Source organism: Acipenser ruthenus, chromosome 4 (genome assembly GCF_902713425.1).
Source record: "Acipenser ruthenus chromosome 4, fAciRut3.2 maternal haplotype, whole genome shotgun sequence".
Taxonomy (NCBI): Eukaryota; Metazoa; Chordata; class Actinopteri; order Acipenseriformes; family Acipenseridae; genus Acipenser; species Acipenser ruthenus.
Genome location: NC_081192.1, coordinates 6,126,580 through 6,142,086, shown reverse-complemented (window position 1 = coordinate 6,142,086; position 15,507 = coordinate 6,126,580). Strand labels below are relative to the sequence as shown.

The 15,507-nt window shown below is 37.0% G+C and overlaps 1 protein-coding gene across 2 annotated transcripts in view; it reads right to left on the bottom strand.

The window, feature by feature from the left end:
• The window catches only part of LOC117400290 (serine/threonine-protein phosphatase 6 regulatory ankyrin repeat subunit A), a 60,383-nt gene that overhangs the window by 25,729 nt on the left and 19,147 nt on the right, over positions 1 to 15,507 (bottom strand). The window contains exons 1-7 of one of the 2 annotated variants that reach the window (XM_034000027.3): positions 13,489 to 13,780; positions 12,690 to 12,773; positions 6,458 to 6,536; positions 4,548 to 4,618; positions 2,513 to 2,713; positions 537 to 624; positions 250 to 392 (exon numbers count right to left, since the gene is read on the bottom strand). In XM_034000027.3, the coding sequence (XP_033855918.1) occupies positions 250 to 392; positions 537 to 624; positions 2,513 to 2,713; positions 4,548 to 4,618; positions 6,458 to 6,536; positions 12,690 to 12,773; positions 13,489 to 13,608 (786 nt within the window). In that variant the 5' untranslated portion in view covers positions 13,609 to 13,780. Of the gene's footprint in view, positions 1 to 249; positions 393 to 536; positions 625 to 2,512; positions 2,714 to 4,547; positions 4,619 to 6,457; positions 6,537 to 12,689; positions 12,774 to 13,488; positions 13,781 to 15,507 lie in introns of those variants that run through there. The other variant, XM_059021616.1, reaches the window with a different exon arrangement.

Below are 15,507 nucleotides of genomic sequence, written 5' to 3'. Positions count from 1 at the left end.
ACTTTGTAAGAGTCATTGCACAGCTTAAAAACACAAAAAAAAAAACTTGCAAATTACTGTCCCTTTGCATCTTAAACAATGGCTGTTCTCTTTTTCTAAAACAATCAAAGTTTCCTCTGAACATCTCGAAGGAGCAGCCCTGGATTAGTCTTTAGCACATCAGCACCGACTACAAGTCTATCTTGGCAAGTAAATCCTCTCTCAATAAAATGTTATATTTATTTATTTATTTTTATTTAAGGCACTCACATCAACACCAAGGTCCAAAAGATATTTGACAACACTAATCATCCCACTGGAGGCTGCAGCGTGAAGCGGTGTGTAGGCTTTCTTGTCTTTGCAGGTCACTTCAGCTCCATGAGACACAAGGAGCTTAACAACTTCAATGTGGCCTGAATATTGAAGTCAGAGAGTTATCACAGCCAGAGGCAGATATCAAAAACAGTTCAATTGCTTTCAATTATTGTATTAAGACTTCAGAGTTTCAGCTCATGAATCCCTATGAGGAAAAGGAATAATCAGACTGTGTAACATACCCATATAAGCTGCCCAATGAAGAGCACGACGGTCTTTCTTGTCAAAGGCATTAATGTTGGCACCTCTCGACAGTAGCAACTTCACCATCTAAGAACAAGGAATAGAATATGTACTGCCAGGTTGCATATCCTGCAAAATGCTGTATTTAAAGCTATATATGTAGCCCCAGGACAAATGGAATAAGTAAGTATGATGTACAGTGTTGTCTTTAAAGCTCTACAACACCAATGCCTAATTTAATACTGCAACAGTGAATAAATTAAAGATAAAGGATATCAGGATCAAAAACTAGCTCCCTATTAAGTACGAAATGTAACCATTACCATATGGGTGTTTACCTCCTAAAGACCCTGAACCCGATATATATAAAGCTGCATGCAGTGCCTGTGACACAGTTATTCCCTCCCCTGAGGGCATGCAAGGACTGCCCGCACAGATCACAGCATCATTTTTCCTTTGAGGACTGAAACCTGACAGGAGAGTCATATACTGACAGGTACTTGTTACCTTTTCTCTGTGTATTACTCGCTATTTGTGCATTGCACTAAATGCGACAATTATTGATTAGTTTACCAATTACAAATTAAAGTTTCATTTTTGTAAACAATATTATTTTGTGAACTGCAATTGTATTATTACAGTTTTCTGTGTGAATATTTTTTTTGCGTCTTTTTTCTATTTTTTTTTTTTTTTTTTAACCTTTCATGCCCCCATATGTGCCTTGATTACGTGTTCCAAAAACTAGGCTGCGATCAATGGGTGATCGGGCATTTTTCCTGTTACGTGCCACGGCTCTGGAATACTCCTCTTATTGCACCGAGAGAGACTCTGTCTGTTTATTTTAAATCTGTTCTAAAAACGTACCTTTTTATATGGCTTTTTAAATTGTTTCAGTGTTTTCTTTATTTTTTGTTATTTATCTATCATTGCTTATTGTCTTTTTACTATATAAATTGTACAGCACTTTGTGATTATTGTTATTATTATAATAAGCTTCTGGCAAAACCAGTCAGTACGATTACGAGACTGAGTGATGCCTGCTTGTTAGAGCCCGAACAGCCTTCGTAATGGTGCTGCAAGCAGTCACCAAGACGGCAACGAGACACTGTAGGGGAGACTGCAAGCACTATGCACCGAATCTCGTATCTGAGCCCAGCAGCTGTGCTTGTGTTTCTTAAATAAATCTCTTATTTAAAGCTTTATACGTAAGAGAATTTTAAAATCAATTCTATACCTCACCGGTAACCGGTGATGTGAACAGAGATTGGGGTTTTGGTTAAAACCCGGGCCGCTGCATTCTGAACCATCTGGAGTCTCTGGAGAACCTTACCTGATACTCCCGCTAACAGTCCAATAGTCAATGCGAGATGTAATAAAAGCATGAACCAATTTCTCAGCGTCCACAGCATTAAGGCAGCAGTGTGGAGTAGTGGTTAGGGCTCTGGGCTCTTGACCGGAGGGTTGTGGGTTCAATCCCTAGTGGGGACACTGCTGCTGTACCCTTGAGCAAGGTACTTTACCTAGATTGCTCCAGTAAAAACCCAACTGTATAAATGGGTAATTGTATGTAAAAATAATGTGATATCTTGTAACAATTGTAAGTCGCCCTGGATAAGGGCGTCAGCTAAGAAATAAATAATAATAATAATAATAATAATAATAATAATAATAAGGGATCTTAGTCATGCGATACTAAGATGGTAAAAATAAATCTTGGTGATGTTTTTACCATGAGCCTCAAAAGATAATACCAAGTCAAAAAACACACCACAAGATTTTGGGCTTCTGAGGTACAGCTTACTTCAACCCCGCCAATTTTTAAGCTGACACTATTAACTTTGCGAAGCTGTAAAGGAGAACCAATTAATCATTTAAAATAAATTTTAAAAGGTGGCATTGATCACTGCCAAGATTGTCTGGTCACTAGCTAGCTCAACACTTAAACACAAATATCTCCAGTTAATAGCCCGCTTACCTCCACATGACCACTGAAGGCAGCATGGTGTAACGCAGTCCTCCCTGCTCGGTCTGAGACATTGACATTGCTGAGAAGAGGCACCAAAGCCTCTGCACACTTCACAGCTTTGTTTGCAGCAGCTATGTGCAAAGGGGTTTGCCAGTTCTTATCACGGGCATTGACATCAGCCGAGTGTTTCAGCAACACCTGAACCGCATCCTGGAAAGTAAAACAAAATATCATGAAAAGGTCTGCAGCAACTGAGCACCACTAATAAGACTGACAAAGATGTGAACGAGATCCTGTTGCTCTCACCATATGGATCATATGAAAAGAGTAAATCTTAATACATTTTAAATAAAACATTTATTCCTTTTCAAGATATCACCCTTTTCTGAGCATTAATGTACTGTATTGGATAAATAATGCTTTCATGAACCTTCTATTCACCACAAGCTGGAATAAAACATATCTATGGATGTTTAGTAGTACATGCTTAAGAAATATCAGGTGCAAAAGAGAGATTCATACAGTGCAGGATCAGTTAACTATGAACCTGGCTATTTATCAGCAAATAAACATACATTGCGCTTGTTCTGTGAACTCAGGCAAAATGCCTCTAATGAACAGCATACCACAGCAGTACCAGCTCCCTAATCTATTCCGATTTTAATTACCACAGGGTTTGAGATTGGAATTAACCAGGATTCAATTGAAAAGAGGAGAGGACACATGCATGCTACATGATCTGTTTAGCTGTGAAAAAGCAAACAAACCATTTGCACAACAATCCCTTTTAGTATTTAAATTAAGATAAGCAATAACATTAGAAAAATAGGCTATTAAATGTTAAAGGATTACTGATAAGCATTGTGTTGATTAGCTTGTCAATTGTTCCCATAAAACTAAAACAGCTGCAGAGTTGCTTACCTGGGCATTTCCTCTCTGCATCAATAACAGCAGCTGTGCTGATGTTGCACAACACACAAACTTAACAGCTATAGCAAGTTCTCAATCTTATCTCTTATTATGCAAGCATTTTGTTCTTCGGCAACACATGTAAAAGCTATAATTTAGATGCATCATACTCAAAGTTATAACTACAGAAGTGACAATTATTCCAACAATAGAAGCAATAAATAAATATAAAAAATGTAATGACTGACCCCAGGTCCAATAGAGAAAAAAGCAACAGTTTAAAAAATACAAATTCTCACCCATTTCCAAACAAAGGATAGTTCATAACACATGGTGCTTCAAATTGTCTGGATGAGAACGGTTTACCATTCAAAGTTGTCATTAATACTTGAGCTTTTTGAACTTTGAGCACATTGAGTATTATACCATGCTAGCTCTCAACCAGACTATATGCCTAATGTATAAACTTGTAACTCATCCAAATGAGCTTGTTTATAATGGTTTTAATTTTAAAACTAAACTTACACATTTTGATAGATATATTTATCAATGCTGTTATTTGGATTACATTTCAACATAACAGCAATGTATTATATTCATAAATAAAAAAGCTCTTAATTCTGATGTTCACTGCAGAAAACAAATGCATTCACGACCAATTTCACAGTTCTGACAGTTAGCTTTAGTTTTACAGATGGATTAAAAGAAAATCAATCAATACATAAATAAATACACACAAATTAGGTGTGCTGTGGTTTTCTGGTTCAAGAAAGTACATGTGTTATGGCGATATGATAGGACTTATTTCCCAAACAGAAACATAGCTTCTTGATCCTGTAGGTCACACAGTGAAACCATGATAGTAAATCACCTACTGGAAATGAAATGATACCGATCTACTATGTTGAATGTGACAGCTACTAAAGCGTCACATTAGGACTGCCATTGCGCCACTGCTTCTGGCTTCTGTTCAGATTGGTTCAGTTGCAGACACCAAATGGGATTGATGTTTTGACACAACTGGCATGAGAAACCCAAAAGGTCAAAGGCTTTATATCCCATTTCTAACCCCACCCTTAACATATTAAAGCAGTTTCCTTAATGAAATCCCAACAAGAAGCACAAATAGCTTTACCTCACTGCAAGAAGCAACTGCCCTGTGTAGAGGAGTCAACCATTTGCTGTCTTTGGCATTAACTCTAGCGCCTGAAAGATAAGCAATATTTGCATTAAACAAAAAAAGGGAGCAATTTAACATAAATAAATACATACACATACATACATTTAATTTAACCATGCACACTTGGATAGCTACACTGTTATGCCGAAACTCTTAATATACTGTAATAGTTTTAAAATTGTAGGCATTTGATGTTTCAAAAGTCAAATATCCAGGATCCTAACTTGACATTAGACATTAGCTTTATATTTTAATAAGCACCCTTTGCAAGTCTACACATTGCTAACAAGGTTCTTTCCAGGCCTTTCCGCCAAACGGGCCGCCCAGCTGAAACACAAAGCCACCCGTCTTGCAAATGCTACTGTGCCTTTATCGATAAGGACTGATTGCGCTGCTAGCAGACTAGATCACTTGCATGCGCTGGATGAAAAAAAATAAATAAATAAAAAGAAATCTTGGCACCACATAGGCCACTCTTCTCATGAATACAAAAAGAAAAAACACAGAAAATGAAAAGGAGCATCCCAATAGTCAACAAATAGCAACAAAACGAATTAGAAGAACCACAAGAGGGGCAGTGCATTAAAATAAAAAAACGACGAAACATCCCGAGTATGAGATACGGAGTATGATGTTACGTAGGTGGGGATGGAAATGACTTTTTTACAGCCAGGAATTGGGTTGTATGAAGTAGGGATGAAACGATTTTTCGATAGTACGATATCGGGTACAAATATTCATGATAATTAAATGTTCACAATACGATTATTTGATAATCATACAAGAAAGCAAGTAGTTTAAATATTTTGAAAGAAATACAGATGATTCACATTTTGTAATTATGTACCTGTGTCCAGGTACACTAATAGCTAAAATGTATAAATAAAGCATAAACAGGAAAAAAGCTTGCAGTCCCATTTTGACAGACTTAAAAGTAGGTATCATTTTTTGTAACTTAATAATGGCAATAAAGTCAGCTTCCTTGTGTCCCACAGAAAAAAGAGAGAGAAAAAAAAAAAAGACATAACTTGTTAATTTTATTTATTTTTATTCAGTTAAAAAAAGTAATTGAAAAATAACCGCTACTATCGTGATAATCGGTGTATCGTGAAAGAGTGGGCTCGCGACTATTTGTGTCATGGAAATGTACTATCGTTTCATCCCTAGTATGAAGTGCAAGCTCTGCCAGAAACACAAAAACGATCGCAAAGGATCAGGGGGCAAATGGAGCAGTGTAACCTGTGTATGAATTAGGGTGGATTACAAGTCATTATTCAATTTCTTAATATTCAAATTATTTGTCTCATTATATATATAAAAGGTAAGGCAATTTTATTTTTCTGTTAGTGTCCCGGCTGTAATGCTCTGCCACTCAGCTGTACAGAATTCTTGTGAAGAACCCTGACTAGTATAAAACTATTAGAGCTCACACCTTTCTAAACATGGCACAAACTGAACTTTCATTGAGAATAATGATAATAATAATAATGAGTCATATTTAGGGTACCACTGAAAATAAAAAATTTTTATATAGCGCCTTTCATAGTGGACCACCATCACAAAGCGCTTTACAGAGGTAGGCTGTGAACTCTCATGAATATGTCTGGTGAATTAAAGTTACAACCAATGATCATTTGTATTAAATGTTAATACAAATGTATGTACCAGTATATAAACTTCATTTCATTACCTTTGTTAAATAAAGAAAAAAAAAAAAAAAAACAGGTCTTTTGCATTTTGCTCTTTGCTTGTTTGATATTTTCCATTTCACAATTTGATCAAAATAAGTTGCTCAAAAGACCGAAATAACCTTTCATTTCGTTCTTTGATCATTCATTCTTTGATCATTTGTATGTGCAACATACCTGACAAAATAAGGAGTTCAATAATTTCTGCATCTCCTAGATAGGCTGCGGCATGTAGGGGGGTTCTCTTTTCATTATCCTGCAAGAATAGAAATAAAAACTTTGCTGTGGGAAAATACCAAAATTAATCAACGTTTGTATTTACATGCAGCAACATGGTTCTTTACAGGAAAGGGTCATTTCAGTGTTTTGCCCTTTTCCTATTAAATATATCCAAACTTGGTTTTTGGTATATAGCAAAACAATATTGAGCAATGTCATTATTCCGCATTTAAAAATATATGAAACAGCTGGTTCTGATGCAAGGCTATAGTTTGTGTGTAATTATATACAAGGGTATTTTTTGTACAAAGTTTTAAGCAGTGATGAGCACAATAGCATATTATTGTGGTCATACTACTATGCAGTTTAAACCCTTACCTGTATAATTCCAATCACTTCATCAATTCAATATAGTTGTGGCAGGATTCTGTGTGTTGCAGCTGTTTTTATAAATGGCAGTTCATATTTCATCTTTATACAAAGGATTGAGTATCACATTGGTGATAAATGTGACATAACACTACCTTAAAAAGAGGTGTGTTTAAAATGTTGAATTTAATCAAGACACTTAAAATACAAGAGGCTGTTGGTCAGTTGCTGAATTGGCCACACACGTTAAACAAATATGTTGCCTTTTATTTGCATTTACAAGGCACAGTACCAAAACAATCACATTGTCGAGAATGATATAAAATACCTATTTTTCCCCAAACATAACTGACCTAAATCACTGATTTTCTCGTGGTTTTTAATTGAAAAAACCAAAACCAAAAAGAACCCTATATATACTTAAATGAATAAAACTTGGAAATAGGCACTTAAACCAGGGGCTCCCTAAAGAAATGTAACTTTAAAAAATGCCAAAGAATGAACGCATTGGAACAACGTATTTATGGTTTTTGTTACACAGTTCTTATCAAGACGAATTCCAGATGCTTTAAGGCATGATTCTTAGCAGCTTGAAATGGTTAAAAAAAAAAAAAGCTGTAAAATTTCATTTTTCATCTACTGTATTCAGAGCTGCTTTCTGTGCTGTCACCACAACACTTCTCTGGAGTCTTTTCAATTAGTCTTGGAAGACAAATCTAATGACCATGTTAAAAAAAAAAAAGTTAAAATAGTACTGTAGTAGATTACTGCACTATCTACTGTGCTAATACAGCACGCCTGTCTCTTTCATTCCATTTCCATGGTTGTGAAATACAATAGATCTCAATGTCGATACCTTTGATCGTCAACAGAATACAGTCTGTTATTTAAATACCTGCTGTGCGATTTGTCTGAGAACAGCCCAGGAATTAACAGGTCACAAGAACACAATGCTGGGCAGCACCATCAGGATGTTATTTTAAGAAGTGTAAGTAATAAATAAAGTGGAGAATTCCCCTCTGCGACCACAAACATCTCCGAACGTATCCTTCATAAAAGTAGCCATGTGATGTTTCACAGTTCTGCCTAGTTTCCAGTTGCCACAGGAATTGAACGGAAATGAGCCAATCTCAGAATCAGTTGCCATGTTCGGTCTGCCACCATTTCCAGCAACAAGGAACAATTCACTATGTTAATGAAGTATTCTGTTCATTGAACAAGTATAATTAAATCTATTTAACAGCAGGATTCAGAGGATTACATTCCTTAGATCAACCTCTGCATCTGTTTAGTAATGATGCCAATTTTACATTCTGGCATTGCAATGGATGCAAAAAAGATTCCAAAACGGGTAAACATACAGTACATATAGAGATACAGTACTGCCTGAAATTATGAAAACAGTTAATGATTTACAGCAAGCCTAGGGGTGGGGATTGTATTGCCAGTTTGCACTCACTCAGACCCCTAACTTACTAAATGCCTTGGTATCTCAGATTTACATAACTATCTCCTCTTTAAAAATATGGAAAATATTTGAATGAGCAGATTGTCCCACAATTTCTTCACATTACCATCAAAAGTAGGTTTCTAAATTAGCACTGCCAGGGACACGATTATTGTACCAATCTTGGCAGTCACCACTCGAAAATCTTTTGGGTAAAAGAGAAGAAATGTGATTCAGCATTGTAACTAAATGAGTCATATTTAGGGTACCACTGAACTTGAGACAGATTGCTCGTTAATCCTGAAGATATTTTTAAAAGGAGACAATGATCTATTATTTCAGGGGTACCAAGACATTCAGAGTTTTTTTTTTTTTTTTTTTAGTGAAGCAAAACATTTGGAGGACTAAGTTAATGCATTTTAATGTCAAATGCAGTATTTCTTTAATTGCTTTATTTTAATTACACTGAAGCTGAAAGTTAATTTACTGACAGTTCAAAAAAAGCAATGTAAAAAACACATCTATACCAACGAGTTCAAATCAAGATTATAGATTTAAGACTAGTTCACAATATGCTAAGCAGACAGGGTTTGCCAGGGTGCAGAACCAAGACACCTTACAAATCAAGTGATACGGTTCAAGACTCCTGGTTTTAAAATGCTGCCAAGTTCTATAATACTGGATTTACTTCAGACTCACTGTGACAACAAGATCATAAGACAACTCATGACAACTGAAAATATAACTATGGAGTAATACTGAAACCACAACAACATCACAAGCACTAGGCTAAGCTTTCATATCAATATCACCAAATCAGATTAATGTATATTCATTTAAAAATTAGCCACAGCAACAACCGTGACTCTGGTTGCATTAGATATTGTCATTCAATCCAGAGACCAATAATTCTGAATCCCCTTAAGAGCACAAATGGAGTACGGTCACAAAAATCAAAGCACACTGTAGTCTGATTCAAATATATCACAGGGCAGTCTAAATATGCTCATTTTCAGATAATCAAATCATTCTCACGTGACTTAATCCTAACCCCAAACATGCATTTAATAAAACACAATGTGTGGAATTTAGTCCTTGGGGGGGGGGGGGGGGGGGTAAGGAGTTTAAATGTATAAACTTTTGTAAACGTTTAAATCTCTGTGTAGGCCTACGTGCTATTAAAAGAATGATCACTTGGGACAGCAAGGTGGGTCTTCATGGGTTAATTCCTGCTGAAACTTGAGCAATGTGATTTAGGAAACCAATCAACCATGGAAATGGAGTGAAAGAGCCAGGCGTGCTGTATTAGCACAGTAGCTAGTGCAGTCATCTGCTACTGCACAAACTATTAGATTGATTTATTTATTTAACAGGATCGTTAGATTTGACTACAAGCCTAACTAAGAGTCCGGACAGCTGATGTGTTGACAGCACAAAAAGCAGCTCTGAATACAGTAGATGAAATGAAATATTACCAGAATAAATTTTACCACGCATTAGCATTTGTAAACAAACTAAGCCACATACTTACTTTGATTGAGCATGTATCATACATTTAAAGAGGTGCTTTACACATGTTCAGATCAAAGCAATGCACTGCAGAGTCAACCCTAGCTTTAGATTATCGGCACTGAAGGAAAGACAAGCTGCATCAAATCTTGGATTTGTTTCAAGTGTGAACAGAACAGGGCACAAAGCCGCATTAAACTACTCCTGGATAGAATTACCAGAGTCAACTCCTGGATTAATTTCGCTCAAATGTAAAAACAGTGTTAGAGTGCCAATTTAAAACAGAGATGAAAGCAAAAACATTTGTCCATAAAGGATCTACCATGTTGTAGTAATAAAGCATGACTTGTTTATATAGGAAACTTTGTGGAATCATTTTGAAAAAAAAATTACATAAAAAGTAAAATTAAAAAATTATGTATGGAACATTAATGCACTCACGCTATAGATGGAGAAAACCTAGAAACGCATGCTTTTATTAAACTATATGTTGCAGTCAACCTTTCTGAATAGGGATACATTATGTAAAACAGGTGATGGAGGGGGAGGGAGAGGGTCAGAAGGCAGCTGAAGACTTCTGGCCAAGTCATTCCATGTGTAAACCAAACAAGCACCTCCACAACAACAGTGATTTCCCTGCAAACTGACACTGGGAACAAACCTTTGACAACGTCAGCTGTTCAAAGAAACACAGCTAAGTGGCCTCAGAGATCAAATGTCAAAGGCTACAGAAAACATATTTTTAGAAAATGAATTCACCTTACTGGTTGGCCTGGAAAGAATGAGCAGTTACATTTTTACAAAACATCTGCAGTGTTTTTTTCAAAACTATCACTATGGTCAGCAATATGGTACTATTAAAAGGCTTCAATAAGGAAGATAAAGATGGAACTACCATGAATCCACCTTAACTATTTAACAATAAACACTAGGTCAATTAACCTGAAGCTAACAGTCCTTTGAAATCAACAAAAATGCAACAACTTTGTCATAAAACCTGTCAGGAAAAAAAGCTATACCACACTGTGCTACAAGTGCAAACATGTATGTGTATTATTTATTTATTTAATTTCTTAGCAGACGTAAAGTACCTTGCTCAAGGGTACAGCAGCAGTGTCCCCCCTACCTGGGATTGAACCCACGACCCTCAAAATAATAAATCTAATCTGACCTGGAGGCACTGCCAACAGGTTCAACACAATTTCACTTTCCAAACCATTAAAGTATTTTTAGAGGGGTGTGTATTAAATCACATATACAGGCACTCTTGCTGTATTTCTAATCTAAATAATCGATGCCAGGCCTATGTTGGTGTGCATTGTGTTCACATACCATACAGTTTTATGGTCAATAGGTTTGGTGTGGAAAGTGGACATTTGGGATTCCCTTTCCCGGAATACAAGAAGATTTCTATATTGTTATCACCGACACACTTTATACAGCTCTCTGAATATACAGCTCCCTTAATTATTTAGAGCAGTGTTCTGAAATCCATTTGGAATTTTTAAATGATCTGTTGACAGGTGAAAGGAGGAAGCCTGCAAAGAAAAGCTTTTCAGCACCACATGCTTTTTCAAATTGACATTCTGTTTGCACAGAAGTTGATGGCTAATTTTGTTCAAAGTTATTCTGTTAACATCCGAGATTCTTTCTAGCATATTCACACAAGGCTACAACTGTCTGTTTTACAAAAACGGTTTTATTTTTAATACAAGCTTCCTGTTTGTGTTCCTTTAAATTTAAATAATTTTGCTGTTTTAGGCTGAATTGAATTGCCTGCTCGGGACCTTATGCAACACACAGAAAATAATAAAATAACTGTTTATTCTACTGCATCAGCATCAATGAAGTTTTTGCTCAAAGAGCCAACTTCCCAATGTTTCGGTATATTTAACATACCTTTGTCAAGGGAAAGTTTGTATTTAAACCTTCAGGTTTCATTGTATCTAGTCTATTTATCCATGTATTTTACTTTCCTATACATACATTCGTTAATTGTGTTTTCTAAAACCACAAACTTTAGGTCATCCATGGTGTGTCTGTTCCTTGTAAAGTGCTGAACTATTGGTTCATTTACTTTATTTCTTATATTTGATAGGTGGTTCCGCATTCTTGTATATAATGCTCTCCTACACACACACACACACACACACACACACACACACACACACAAACTAGCTTTGGACATTGTACTAATTGCCAGAGATGGCACAAATGAAAGCTTGTATAAAAATTCAGAAGCTTGGAACTAATTTATATGCAAACATATCCCTTTAAACCCTGTAACAGCTTAGATATACTGTCAGGAGAAACTGGAATAGCTTCATTCAAGTTGTATTCCTTCCCTAAATTCGATTTTATATACAATTTTTGAAAGGATGTACATAGGAGCACCTAAATGAGATATGACAAGGTTCTTTTCCATAAAACACACCATATCAGGACCCCACCTCAGAATGTGAGAATGATGTGTGTACATCATCTCAGACGAGATTTTAGGATAATTCCTCCCCCCCCCCCCCCCAGATGTTGTCCATGCTGTGCCCTGGGGTTTCAAATGCAACTCCTCAAAATACAATGGGGTCCCCTCCTGCTGTTATCCAGCTCCACAGCTGAATGAGACCGAGGCACATGGGAAGACTAATGGCCTGCTCTAGGGTACACAGTCTGTGTATGAGCTGGGATTTGTAAACAGAAATTATATCCTCAGTCAATTTAAATTGTTGTATAGTGAATTTCCCAGATATTCCAGACTATTTATTGATAGAGAGATAGAAAGATAGAGAATGTTTGTTCAATAATCCAAAAATACTTTAACAGACAGTTTAATAAAATAAATAAATACATTAAAAAAAGTAGTATTACCTGTACATTTACATCTTCTTTCTTGAATATAAGGGATCGAACTTCATCAGGATCCACATTAAATATAGCTTGCACCAGTGGTGGCTGAAAACATAGCAAAAACAGAATGGTGAGCATTATCCTCATTGGCAGAATTAAATAAAATATGTCACCATCATTCATTTGAGGAAATTAACAACATGAGCAATAGGCGTCTGGTTTCAGAAAAATAGGGTATACTTCAAATCTACCGAGTTAAAACAAGCATTTGAGGTTGCAACAGGTCACATTCTTGAGAATAGGCATTTAAATATAACTTTTATATTCTTACTTCTAGATACTTTAAAACATGTCGTGAAATACCCAAGAAATGGTGCCAACGTTCTGCCAACTCTTACAAAAAATAAATAAACCAGCATACCAATTATGCCTTCACAATACAGCCCATTTTCTTGAAATACAAACATCTGCCAGTCTTCACTGTCCATATCATTTGAATTTAAACTGTTTAACTTATTTTTGGCCTACAGGAAAGGAAGGGTGGAAGCTACTGTACAGTATGTTATATCATTGAACTGTACAAATTGTCAATGCATTTTACAATGCTATATTTCCACAACACACAAGGCCTGCAGAAGCCCGAGCCGCCATTTAAACCACTACACTCACAATTCTTAAGTTTTTTTTTTTTCCCCCTACATTTAAGATTTCCACACAAGAAATGTACAATTAGGCCAAAAAAATCATGAGCATTGAGAAATCAAATATATCCAGCAAGGAAATAAAAAAAAAAGAAGGAAAAAAGAAAGCCAAATCTCACCTTTACATCCCGAGTACGTAAATGTGATGCAGGTAGAAAACTGTCCAGAGGAACTTTCGAAACAGAAGTGGAGGGATCCTCTTCCACCTCCTCTAAGACCACAATACACACACGGCTCATTCGATCCCCTTTCAAAACAACCCTATAAATGTTCCAAACCTTCCGCTGCACTGCTCCAGTAACAAGGTACAAAGGGAGCCGTCAGACAGATGCCTTATAAATGCCAGAGGGCATGATATAGTAGAAATTCACATCACTGGTTCAAGTATACAGCAGTAGCAGAATGATTCAAATAGGAAATCATTAACATGCACCCATTAAATTATTTAAAAAATTTTAACCCAATGGGAAAACAAAAACAATATTCCAATGTGCCGATCGTTTACTTGAGGCTGGTGAAGACAATATTTAGATCCACTGAACTCCCCATTCATCCAAAGGCTGCTGAAACAAGCAATTTGGCTCACAATTAACTGCATCCAGCAATTGCGCTGACTCCAACAATAGGCTTCCTGTTTTCTCCGTTTACATGTAAAAACCAGGCACATTAAAAAAAAGCTCGACTCATCTGATCGTTAGCATACATGAGAATTCTTTTCACTGAGTGAGCGCAGCCATGCAAGATCAAACAGCGACACTGCTGATCGCATTGCCTTTGAGAACCACACACAGCAATCACTGTTGCAAGCGACAGGATAGTGCTTTGCACATAGCAGAGTAAAGCAGCAGTCCATGTGACACAGAAACTGCAGGAGTGGAGCAAGGTGCTGGTACAGTAGTCTCACACAAGCAAAATACAGAGGTCCCAAAGTCCTAGGCTGAAGGATTTTAGAAAAGGTCACTCCTCAAGCATACGTTCTTCAGAACATCATTCCAAGTCTTACTTGATTATCAGAAAGCATTGGCTGTCCAGTGGCTTGCAGAGGGCTCTGAAGGCAAATTCCTCCTCCGGTGTTTCTTAGCGTAGAGCCCTGTACTGCTTCTGCTCTGCATGAGTTACCAGGCAACTGCAACAGCGTTTTCATGAAGTACAGACAGGTCAGACCATGTGCTCCAGTGGGAATCCTGCTACAGCAGTACAAAGTTTACCATTTTTCAGTCTCCACGAGAGATTCTGACAGCTATACTACCTCATGCTCGACAAGCCTATGCTGAAGCGCCCCTTTTCACTGAAGATGCAGTTACAGCAGCCACTGCAGGTATCCTGATGACTGGAAAGAGGGGGAGGTGTGCACTACAGCAAAATCATCCTAGATTGGTATGCGCTGCTTGTGCTGGTGAATGAACAGCTGTGTGAAAGCATGAATTATTGCATCAGATCCTCTCCAGTTGAAGTATTTTAATCACTCGGATGCCTATATTGGTATGCAGCAATGGAACAAAGACGGAAGGTTTATTATTCTTCAGTTAACAAAAACATTTATTAAAAAAAAAAACACAGAAATGTCTTTAGTAAGATCCAGGCCCTTTTCTTTCACCTTGTTTCTGCTGTTCTGTAGGCTTCCCCCCTCTGCTTCATTTTATGTAAAGCAATCCTTTCACTTTATAGAATCATCCTCTCAGGCGTCCCCATTGGAGCCATAAAACTATGAATTTTTGCATTTAGAGCAGGAATCAGGCAGATCAGCAAAACACTAATCAGCATCACTTCAGCAACTCTGCTGCATAACTCCACGACAGAGCAAGAAGCTCTCTCCTCCACAATGAATCAGGACTACCCAATAAGACTTGCCTGCTATAATTCCATCCAGATGAGGCGCTCAGATCTCAGAGCTATCCAATCCCCTCTCCCCGTCCCAAAGAACAAAACTGCCTTTTGGGCAGGTTTCCCAGACACATGATCTGTGCCAACTACATGACTAATCAGCTTGACCATAAAGACTCTGTGAGTAAGCTTCAATATTTTTTCCTTACTGCAAGACTCAAATAAATCTCTCCGCCTTATTGGCTTTTCTGACGAACAGAGCTCTGCTTTCTACGCAGGCTACTGATGAGGTCCAGCAGTTTCTTAACTGTGTT